This window comes from Cannabis sativa, chromosome 9 (genome assembly GCF_029168945.1).
Source record: "Cannabis sativa cultivar Pink pepper isolate KNU-18-1 chromosome 9, ASM2916894v1, whole genome shotgun sequence".
Classification (NCBI taxonomy): domain Eukaryota; kingdom Viridiplantae; phylum Streptophyta; class Magnoliopsida; order Rosales; family Cannabaceae; genus Cannabis; species Cannabis sativa.
This window is the reverse complement of record NC_083609.1, coordinates 12,146,587-12,158,962: the sequence shown is the minus strand read 5'-3', so window position 1 is coordinate 12,158,962 and position 12,376 is coordinate 12,146,587. Positions and strand designations below refer to the sequence as shown.

The following is a 12,376-nucleotide window of genomic DNA, read 5'->3' as shown; positions in this document are numbered from 1 at the left end:
CTATTTTAATGAGGGGCCAAATAGAAATAGTTAATAAATATTACTGTTGCCCTGATTTTGCCCAATATACGTGGACCAACCGGACAGGGACACGTGGACCAAAAGATCTTAATATTTAAATTAATTGCTAAGTCTTGATGAAGAAAGGCGTCTTCCGGGACCTGCCTCCCGGAGAAGGCATCCGGAGTCCTCTATGCTCCCGGAGGCCTAAGTAACATCAAAGCATCTCCGCGAGGTGTCAGGCTTCCCCTGAGCAGTCATCTCGCATTTAATGCCGCATGGGAGGAAACGTGTTGGGACTGCCACACGCAATAAAGTCTGACGACACAACCCCCAATCTGCACCTACGAGCTATGATCACTTAAGTCTATTGACGGCTACACTGCGAAGAGTCACGTCAGTCAAAAGGCAATAAGGACATTCCACATAAAAGCCCTACAGAACCTAGGGATTTGACCATGCATTACCCATGATATATTCATTGGGAATACCCAACTTTATGGATATTTACAGAAATACATGTACTATAATCCTAGGAATCACCCCACCAAAAACACTATAAATACCCCCTCAAAGCTCATTAAATGGGGTCGAGAATTTTGGGTTGCATAAGTGCAAGAAGAGTAAATACTCACTAAGAACATTCTCTGTATTTAATACACTCATAAATACACAGACTCGTGGACTAAGGCTCATTAACGCCCCAACCACGTAAAAATCCTTCTCTTAATTTCTTACAGCTCTTTAATCTTCTATTATTTTATTGGTTGCCGAAAACCTCGGTCAACAATTACCAACAGTTTTGTCTGTTGGTAATATAAACGGTAATAGTCCCTAATTTGTATCGTATCTTTTCACTCTTGTATCCCCATCACCAAGAGAAAAGGTTTCAGAGAAAGGTATTGATGCAAATTAGAAGATCAAACCGTTTAAAGGTCGATTCTATGAACACCGGTACGCTTCCGCTAATCTATATTCTATTGTTTGATTCTTATGAATTAATTAGGGCTAAATTAAGATTTATAGTGATCTTAATATGTGGTATCAAGAGCATCCATAAATTAATTCTTGAGAATTTATGGTAGTGTTGATCTTCCATTAAATTATTTTTCTACATTTGAGATATTTGGTTTGATGGCAACCATTGAGATTGATATGAATTTACTGTATATATATGGATCATTTCTTAATAGGTATTACCCAAGAATGGTTACTAAACAAATTTAACTATAAATATTAAATTTAAAAATATTAAATCATCAAATTTTGATCTAATAACAAATAATAAAAGAGAAATTTAAATTTCTATGCTTAGTTTAACTACTTAATTAAAATATATATAAAAAAAATATCACTTTTTATACTACATCAAAAATATGTTCATATAAAAATATTTAAGTGAAACTCAACTTTTACTAATCTTTTTTTTTTTTTGCTAAAAATTTTTTTTTTATTTAATTTTTTTCAATCGATAGAACAATCTCAGCCCATATAATGTAAAAGTGAGAGATTTTTCTATTTAGATAGATAAATTAAGCTTAAAAATTCATTTTTTTTTTCTAATTTTACCCGTTCATGGGTAATACCCATTAAGAATGCACCCATAAAAATATATATATATCATTTAATTACTTTTAAATAAAAAATAACAAAACTTCATAATAATCAATAACATTAGTTATTGGATTGAATTTTCAGATACTATATGTTTTCTTTTATATATCTATTCTATATAAAATATGGTTATATAACAGAATTCTTGGTTTATGAAAAATTATTGGGTGACTTTTTTTTTTAAAATAAAAAAAATAACAAATTATTAGATGTTGCCACGTAAAGGGTCAGCATCCATGTAGTTAGTTAAACATAAATATAATTAATCCACCTAAAGTGTTGTAATTAATAATAAATTTGTTCATATTATTTATTTTTTTATTAAAAATTATTTTTAAATTTTGATATTTAGAATTAGTTAAATTTTAAATATTATTTTAAATTAAATTTGAATGTTTGATAGTTTAACCAGATGAGCATTTTCATTAATTCCGAAGATAAATTTAGGATAAATAATATATTTTTTTAATTATTACAAAGTATAATAGTAATTTTTGTTTTTATTTAAATCATTATTATGCTTTCAAATTTCAATGATTATCACTACATTGAATATTATTAATTTTAAAATTATGATATTAAAAAAGACTAAAAACTAAAATAAAATTAACATACGTGACTTGGCACGTAACATATATCTAGTATAATAGATATATAAATAAGTTATTTTAGAAACTTAACAAAATTATTCTACAAAATAAAATTAAGTAAAATATATTAAATTTTATTTAAGTTAAAATTTTGATTATTTTTGTTAATTAAATTAGAAAAGAAATTTATAAATTACTTTTAATTTTGGTTATTTTTTAGTAACGGCGAGAAAATTTATGCTTCTCACATATTAAAATGATTACATTGAAGAGTAGATTTCAATAATACAATTTTTGAGCTCAAACAATTATTCATATTACCAGAAATTTTTTTTAAAGCTTTTGAAAAAAAAAATAAAAAAAGAAAGAGACATAGAATAATATTAATCAACTTAACTTCATTCAGGATTGTACTCAAAAAAAAAAAAAAAAAAAAACTTCATTCAGTATAAGAAAGAAATGAATAAATTTAAGGGTAAATACCATTTTGGACCCTCTATTTTACAAAAGTTACCAATTGGATCCTGTGTTTTGTTAAATGACAAAATGGACCCTGTATTTTCTAAAATAGTACAAATAGGACCCTGAATTGATTTTTTGTCAAAATAAAGTTTAATTATAATCCGATCTAAAAGTGCTATGACAAAACTGTTTACATTTTTTGTATCTGTTCGTATTAAGCATTGTCTTCAAGTTGTTGTATTAAAAAAAAAAGTTGTCAAAAATTAAGCTCAGGGTCCTATTTTTACTATTTTAGAAAATACAGGGTCCATTTTGTCATTTAACAAAACACAGGGTCCAATCTGTAACTTTTGCAAAACACAGGGTCCAAAATGGTATTTACCCTAAATTTAAAGGCTTTTTTCAGTTTTAACAAAAAAAAGTAACAATAATATAAAAATACTTTCAGCTGGTCAAATAAACAAATTTACAGCTCAAATAAAAAAAATTACACAAATACTATTTACACGCACCTTCAACCCAGGATTCATGCTTCCTAGGCAACTATCGAGCAACCATCGCGCAACCATCGCGCAACTACGCAGCAGCCTAACACAACTGAAACGAAAATTCAACAAAAAAGAGAACCACCATTAATTCTAGCGACTTCACCTGAGAAGACGACCAGAATCAATCAAAACATGGGATATTTCGAATTCATATAAAAAGTGTAGAAAAACTACTATGAAACTAAAATTCAACCGGAAATCCAGTTTAATTTGCATAAAACTAATGTTTTGACTTCAATTTTTAGATCCATGAAAGGCAAATCTCAAAAAGTTGAACTGGAGTTCCCAAACAATCCAACTCAAGTATAATCCAAAAAAAAAATTACATCAATACGATAGTAAAATATTTCTCCTGGTGTATTTTTGTTGTTTTCCAAATTTTTAATGGTGAATTTGTTCATATTAAATCATAAAGAGACATGTAGATAGAGTTACGTACGTGAAAATACTGTTATGATTTTTAATGTTTCACAATTATAGTTGCATAAACATTTTGCTAACAGTTATTTCTTTTGATTGAAACCTTAGTCTGATGCAACATTCGGCCAACCACCCAGCAACCATCCAGAAACTTTCATTTTGATTAAAACTTTCGTCTGATGCAACCTTCGGCCAACCACCTAGCAACTACCCTGCAACCATCGTCTGATTGAAACTTTTGTCTGTTGCAACCACCCTGCAACTATCGTCTGATTGTGTAAGTGATAGTGTAAGTGGTATTTTGGTAATTAAAATCACATAAAATGTATAAATGTTGTCTTTACCTTATGGAGATATTTTTGTAAATAAAGTGTCAATTTATATTTTCTATGTAATAATTTTAACCTCAAAATACGCGCGCCCTTACATTAATTCCCTGATTGTGTCTAATCTCAATAATTAATTATCTAGTGTTATTTATATAATATTTTTGTATTTTTCGGTTCGTGATGTAATTTTCTTTTTAATAAAATGCTATTTTGAGTTTTTTTTAGTTTTTTTTTTTACATATTAGGTATTTTGAATACGTAATAATATTAAAAGTGTCAAACTTTACCGTAATCTAAATTGATTTTTTGGCTAAAGTTTTAAGTTTTTTATTTTCGATAATAATGACGATATCCTAATTGAATAATTTGATATGAAAAATCTTATCACCATGAAAATTAAATGGCAAATACCAAAACAAAACAGTTTTTAATAACCGCATCTGCCACAAATCCATATTTATCTCCTACTATTCCTAATGCATTGAATAGTTCCCTCCTCTCTACCCCTCCTCCTCCCCCTACTCTCCCCAACCAAACCCCATTTTTCAACTCACATGTTCTCACTTGACTTTTAAGCAACAAAAACTATAATGCCCATGTTGGCAATAGGAAATGCTCATTCACCACGACACTCACTAGGCTAATTTCATTAAAGAGTTCTCTTTTTATAGTTGTTGACTTTAAACTCTTTTTTTTTTTTTAATGGAAAGGAATTCCTCTAGTAATTTAAAAAGAAAGTTCAACTTTTTAAACTAAAGATTGAAACTTTGTATGAAAATGCTTAGATAGAATCGTAGAAATACAACAAAACTAACCAATCAAGAGTGGGGCAGCCGGCAGAAGAACAAGAAACATCTTAAGATTACGGCAGAGGATCCACACTCCCCAACTGCCAACGACCCCATCTTCTCAACCCCACACCACACTTAAATGTGTCAGCCACGTTTTAACTTTTTTAGCAAAACTCTTAACTGTAAACCTTTATTTTAAATCAATAAATAAAAATTAACCCAATTAATGTGATCCCTCACAAATACGTCTCTCTACTCTTTCACAATCCAAACTTTAAACTATTGCTTAACATTGGTTATGGCTATGGCTATGGCTTCCTCCACTTTTCTATGTGTTTCTCTTTTGGTCTTTCTTCATCTCCAACCAGCAGCTCCTTCTTCCGTTGGGGACCTTTTATCTCCTATTCTCGCGCCTGTCTTCGGTTTGATTCTTCTTCTATTATATGTTTTCTCAAATGGGGTTTTATCCATTTTCCTTCAATTTTTTTTATTGGTTTTGTATGTTTTCTGATGTGGGGTTTTTCTATTTTCCGATTTTATTTGAGTGATTTTTTGATATGGTAGCATCAAAACTTTGTAATGTTGAAAAGGGGTGTTTATGTGTTAGAATAGATGATATCTGCAAACCAGTGCAATGTGGCAAAGGCACTTGTAAGGCTTCAAGTGACACTACTTTCTTGTTTGAATGTGTTTGTCAACCTGGGTGGAAGCAGACTACTTCTAACCAAACTGATCACCTCAAATTTCTCCCTTGTGTCATTCCCGATTGTAAGACTCTCTCTCTCTAAACTTTTTTTGATGCTTATATTTAGAAAGCAAAGCATTTTTATCTTCTCATTACAAATTTTTTCAGTATCATAGTCCACTGTTCATAATATGAACAGAATCTTTTCTGTTCTGTTCTGTCTAATGCTTGTTTAATCAATAAAATTATAAGATCATATTGTACTTCTAATTGATTTGGATAAAAAAATCAGGGGTTCTTTTAACAAAATTATTCCCTCACCAATTGCATACTAAAAAGTAGACTAATGGGGTCATTTTTTTTTATTATTGAAAGGAAGGAAGTAGAAAAACTCTCTTGTTATGTTATATGTAATCTAATATTATTTATGTCTTTTCATTACAAAACCATAAATTTCATCATATCTTTTCTTGTTTCAAATTGTTATAGGTTCCATTCAATATTCACACGTAATCTGATCCAGATTACCTAAATATGCATTCTTGACATCCTATCAAAGCCATATATTGGGTACTATTTTATTGAGTTCTCAAATGATTCTTCGATTTTATAGGTACCATGGACTACTCTTGCACTAAAGCACCTTCTGTTAAAGACAAAGCAACCAAACCAGATGATACAGTTTTCGATCGTAACCACTTTTGCACTACTACCAAATCTTTACACCTTTTTTCATAGTAAAAACTCTCTTACATTTCCATTTTCTAAATCTTGTTTTTGCAGCATGCCGATGGAGCGAATGTAGAGCTGGTTCCTGCAATGCAACTTCAGCTTTCACTTACGATTGCAAATGTCCAGCCGGTTATTCGAATCTTTTGAACATCTCTAGTTTCCCCTGCTTCCAATCATGTAAGAACACATTCTCATTATACTCTCTAAACTGTGTTTAGTTATGTTAGTTATGTTTGAGTAATAGAAAAATGCTGCATATCAGGTGAACTTGGAATGGACTGCTCAAACCTCGGGTTATTCCCAACAAATAATTCTTCTCCTTCGACGCCATCAGCCGCTGACAATAGCAAGAATCAAGGTAATGCGGAAAAAGAAAAAATAGAACAGCAACGATTCAATAGATGATTGTTCTTTTCTTGGTGTCCTTAATCCTCATTTTGTTACAAAATTATGAACATGTAAACTTTTATTATTATATTGGCCAAATTTGTTCTATGATACCATTTCTTTTTCCATGTTTGTGTTTTTCAGCTAGCTCAATTTCTCAAGGACATTCTCTTTGGTTAATAATCACAATGGTGTTCGTTTCAATGATTATGTCGAATCACAACTAGTAATGCACTGAGGATTCTGGAGCCTATTCTGCATAGCTTATGTACAAATTTCTTATAGGTGCATCAGTGCATACTTTTGATTATCCACTCCACACAATCACATCTTTATGATTGATTTTTGGTTAGCTATTACGACTTAATGATAAATTATCAGTATTTTATAAATAAGTGGATACAGAAGGAGAGGTTATGTTTGGCTGAGCCCTTTTTTCCTGAGATATTCAGTCAAATATGTTATTTGTTAATATGAAAATGAAGATATCTTGCTCTACTGAAACTATTGATTTTTATATTGTTTTATGGGTTAACTTTTTCTCCTAATTATTATCATCATCTGTTGTGATTTATATTTATTTTTTATTAAACTACTAACGATTTTATTTTATGTTAAAAATACCACATTTTAAAACTCAATTTGAGTATTGATTAATTTGGGCATTTGCGTATTATTAAGAATGTTAAGGTGTTGTGTATTAGAGCTTGATAGTTAGTTAAGTGAGTTGTAATGGGTTGTCATTTTCTGTTGAGAGTTTGTCATATAACTACTTTTTTGGTTCTGGTCTGATCCATTGTTTTAGCTTGTATGTAAATGCTCTGTTCTCATTCAATGAAATATTAATGAACATTTTCACTCATTCATTCCATCTTCGAATTCTATATTCTGTTATGGTATTAGAGCCACGTGATCTGTGAGCTCCTTGTTCATCGTTCTCCTTCTTCTTCTTTGTTTCGCTTCTCTATTCTTCCATGGCGAGAGGAGTAAGCACTCAAACTCGAAGCAATGTTCAAGTAAATTCTGACAACTCAAATTAGTTCTCTGCACTCGATCAAGATCACAAATTATCCTCTAACATAGATCCATGTAGTCCATATTTCTTATCCAATGTTGATAACCCATCAGCTACTCTGGTTCCAAAAATCCTTATAGGAGCTGAGAATTACAGCTCGTGGAGATGATTGATGATGGTGGCTCTCTTGGCAAGAAATATAGTGAAGTTCATCAATGGTAAACTTCTAGTTCCTGAGGAAGATGATGAAGACTATGATGCGGGGAGTCGTTGCAGTGATATCCTGGATTCTGCATTCAGTGTCTCCCACGATAGCAGATAGCATCATGTATATGGAGGATGCATCATGCATCTGATCTAAATTGCAGGAACGTTTTCATCAGAAATATGTACTAAGAATTTTCGAAGTTAAGCGATCGATGCAGACTGTGACTCAAAGTATGAATGTTACTTCATACTACACCAGACTTAAAAGCCTTTGGGATCTGTTGCAAGAATATAGGCCACAACCAATCTGTACTTGTGGTGCTATGGCGACTATACAAGAATATCTTGATGAAGATAAGGTGCTTGGTTTTTTAATTGGATTGAATGAGTCTTATATAAATGTTTGTTTGTAGATCTTACTTCAAGATCCCCTTCCAAATATCAACAAAGTTTATGCAGCTGTGATTCAAGAAGAGAAGCAAAGAGGAATAATCATACTTCTGACTGAAAATTCTAGCAACTCAAATGAGAATGCAAGACAATTTGTTGAGCAATTTTCTAGACATGGACCTGGAAATAGGAACAACAACAGCAACAAACCTGTTTGTACACAATGTGGAGTACCTGGTCATATTGTTGCTAAGTGCTACAAAATTCATGGCTATCCACCAGGTTATAGGTTACATGGAAGGTTCCCTAAAGAAATTCCTAACAAGCTTGGAAATCAACAAAATCGATCTTCAGCAAACTTTTATGCAGGAAGTGATTGGCCAGAAAGTAGTTTTGATGATCATGATTTGGCTTCTCAATGTCAAAGGCTGATGGCTATGCTAACACAGAGGTTTCAATCCCAATCTCAAGCTCAGGCTTCCTCATCTCATTCAAGTAATCCTCCCACACAAACTGATCAGTGTCAAACTGATCATAACCACCAACAACCAACAGTGTCAAGCATCACTGGTAATGTCAATTCTATCCCTAAAAATAGCTGGATTATAGACACAGGTGCTACACACCATGATTGGTCTAATCCCTCCTTTTTTATTTCTATTTAGAAAAATTCTAGAATTAATTCAGTTGGAATGCCAAATGCTGTTAGTGCCAAAGTCTTGTTTGTTGAAATTGTTAAATTGCATAATATTGTGCTGCATAATGTCCTTTATGTTCCCAATTTTCAGTTCAATCTCCTCTCAGTATGTGCCCTATCTGACTCATCTAATTACTCATTTCTTTTCTTGCCAAACAAATGTGTTATTTAGGACATTATCAAGAATCAAGTGATTGGGATGGGTGAAAGGATTGGCAACCTTTACTACCTTCATGACCAACTTGTTTCTTCAGTTTTTTCTGTTGTTAATTCTGAAATAAGTGATGAAACCTTATGGCATTATAGGCTTGGTCATGCCTCATGCGTAAAAAAATCATTCTATCAATAAAATTTTACAGTTCCAATACTCTCCTTGTCAAAATTTTCATTGCTCCATTTGTCATTTTGCTAAGTAAAGAAAACTACATTTTGTGTCTAATCATAACATCTCCAAACATTGTTTTGATTTGATACACAGATATTTGGGGACCCTATCACACACAAACCACTAAAGGTTTCAAATATTTCATCACCATAGTTGATGATTGCTCTAAGTACACTTATTCACCTCATTAAAAACAAATTTGAGGCCCAAATTGTGATACCAACTTTCATTCAACTTGTAAAAACTCAGTATGGAGCTCAAATTAAATGGATTAGATCTGATAATGCTAAAGAGCTCCAATTCCCTGAGTTGTTCTCATCTTTAGGGATCATACATTATCATTCATATGTTCAAAGACCACAACAGAATTTTGTTGTGGAAAGAAAACATCAACATCTGTTGAATGTTGCTAAAGCACTATTATTTCAATCCCATATACCCTTGATTTATTGGGGGGAGTGTGTGACTACTGCCACTTACTTGATTAACAGAACACCTACCCCAATTTAAAACATAAGTCACCCTTTGAAATTCTAAACTCCAAAGTTCACAACTATAGCCATCTTAAAACTTTTGGGTGTCTTGCCTATGTGTCTACTCTAGGAACTGCTAGATTTATATTATGTCCTAGAGCTGTTGCTTGTGTTTTTTTAAGGTATCATGTAGGCATGAAAGCTTACAAGCTTCTTGATCTCAATACAAATTGCATATTTTGTTCTAGAGATGTTGTGTTCCATGAACACATTTTCCCATTTGTGTCTACTGAATATTTGCCACCTCACATCTCAGATTTTTTCCCCACTACCATTAAGTCTCTCAATACTGATTTCACACAAGAAACACCTCAGTTTCACTCATCACCTGATGTTGTACATACTAATCTCAATACTGATATTGTGCATCCTGCTGTTACACATCATGAGGCTGTTTCACCTTTGCCCACTCAGCATCGCGCTGAGTCTGCTTCTTTTAATAGGTTTGGTAGAAAAACAAAAAGGCCATCTTATCTTCAAGATTATCACTGCCTTTTGTCTGCCAATAATGTTCAACATTAGAACCCCTCACCTGTCACCAACCATGTTATTTCTAAAATTATCAACCATTCCAGGCTGTCCCCACAATTTTCGTGCTCTTGTGTTAGCTACTAGCCACTATGAGCCTGAATTTTTTATCAGGCTCGTGGGATACCTGCTTGGGATGGTGCCATGTCAACTGAGATCAAAGCCTTAGAAGACAATCACACTTGGATCATTGTTTCATTACCCCCTCATCACCATGTCATTGGTTGTAAATGGGTATACAAAATCAAGTACAATGTTGATGGAAGCATTGATTTTGTTTAATGTAATATTATTTTATGCAATATTATTTTATTGATTTTGTTTAATGTAATTCAATAGCAAAATGCAAATTTAATGTGACTAAAATGTAATGTATTATTAATTTTTTAAAATTGTAACAAAATAAAATGTAATTATTGTTTTTTTTTAAATATTAAATTATTGAAATTTAAAATTTAAAATATATATTTAAAAGATAAGAAGAGTCTATAAATCTATTAAGTGAAAAGAAAAAATTAAGCCATAACCCACAACATTAAAAAACAAATATTAAATTATTATAAAATATTAATTTTTTTAAAGAGAAGACTCAAAAGAAAAATAAAAAATCATAAAAAGACAAAATAATTTAACCAAAACTAAAAGATTACATCACAAAATATAAACTAAAAAATTGCATAAAAAATATAAAATAAATGTGAGCAAAATTAATATTTTATATTTTTTAAATTATTTTTTAACTTTTTTTTTTTTTTTTTAAATTTACGGTTTGGGTTTCTAAAGTGGTTTCTCCGGTGGTTTCTATGTGGGTTGTTATATGGATTTTAGTTGCAATTTAGGTTGCTCCGTTAGTTGCAATAGGGGTTTATATGTAGAATTCCGTAAAAATTCAAAAAAAAAAAAAACAGTTTTAAAGTGTAAAAATAAAAAAGCTCCAAAAATTAATTTAGGGAAATTACCCCATATACTATTTTTTAAACCTTTTTTTTTTTCAAATTTACTGTTTGAGTTTTTAAAGTGGTTTCTCTGGTGGTTTATATATGGGTTGAGCTATACAGATTTAAGTTGCGATTTAGGTTGTTCTGTTAGTTGCAATAGGAGTTTCTATGTAGAATTCCTAAAAATGCAAATACAAAAAAATAAAAAAATTTGTTTTGAAGTGTAAAAATAAAAAAGCCCCTAAGATTTAATTATTATTTTAAACTTTTTCTTTTTTTTTTTTTAAAAAAAAAAGAAATATTGTTGGTGGGATTTAAACTTTTGACGATTGACATATAGCTTACAAATTAAACTGAAAAGAATTTTGTTATTAATTGCTTACTTTAATTTTAAAATATATCTTATTATTAATTAGGGAAATTTGCGGCAAAAATTCCTAAAAAGTTCAATTTGATAGAGATAAGTCTCCAACTTCCAAAAATAGCGGTAATAGTCCCCAAGGTCACATTTTTTTGTAAGTCCGTTGGTCTCCAAGTTAACAGATCTGTTAAACCCAATTCAAATGCCACATGTCAATTTTTTATTAGTCCAATAACAATGTTAATTAAAAAAATTTAAAATAAATTAAAAAACTAAAAAATATATATTTTAAAATCATTAATTTAATTTATTTATTTTATATTTTATATTCTTTTTTATTTTCTTTTTTTTTTCTTGTTCATCTTCTTCATGAACCCAACCAGCCACAAAGTGTGACCGGAGCACCACCACGACCCCAACCACAACCACATCCCGACTGCTAACTCCGGCCAGCCCTAACCCCACTCAATTGGGCACCAAAAATTAACCCAAAATAATTTTTTAAAATAAAATTAAAACTTATAATTAAAAAAATCCTAACTTTTACCAACATTCATTCATCATCTAAATGAACCTAGAAAATCGAGCTCACCCTCCATCTCTCTCTATCTCTCTTGTCTTTCTCTCTTCTCGTCGAACAGTCACGCCCAAGCTCGACGCTGGCCATTCTCGGTCCTCCAAGATTGGAATGAACCCAAAAAAATTGAAACCCAAACTCTGACCTTCCACCCTCGAGCCCTTGCGTGCCTCTCCGTCTTTCTCCT

The 12,376-nt window shown here is 31.4% G+C and overlaps 1 protein-coding gene across 1 annotated transcript; it reads left to right on the top strand.

Moving 5' to 3' along the window:
- The first annotated feature begins 4,586 nt into the window (after positions 1-4,586).
- Positions 4,587-7,056, top strand: LOC115722831 (uncharacterized). The gene is made up of 6 exons (XM_030652164.2): positions 4,587-5,176; positions 5,367-5,522; positions 6,053-6,130; positions 6,223-6,348; positions 6,434-6,529; positions 6,703-7,056. Exons 1-6 carry the CDS (start codon positions 5,053-5,055, stop codon positions 6,783-6,785), a joined length of 663 nt encoding a protein of 220 aa, XP_030508024.2. The 5' UTR covers positions 4,587-5,052; the 3' UTR covers positions 6,786-7,056.
- The last annotated feature ends 5,320 nt before the right edge of the window (positions 7,057-12,376 follow it).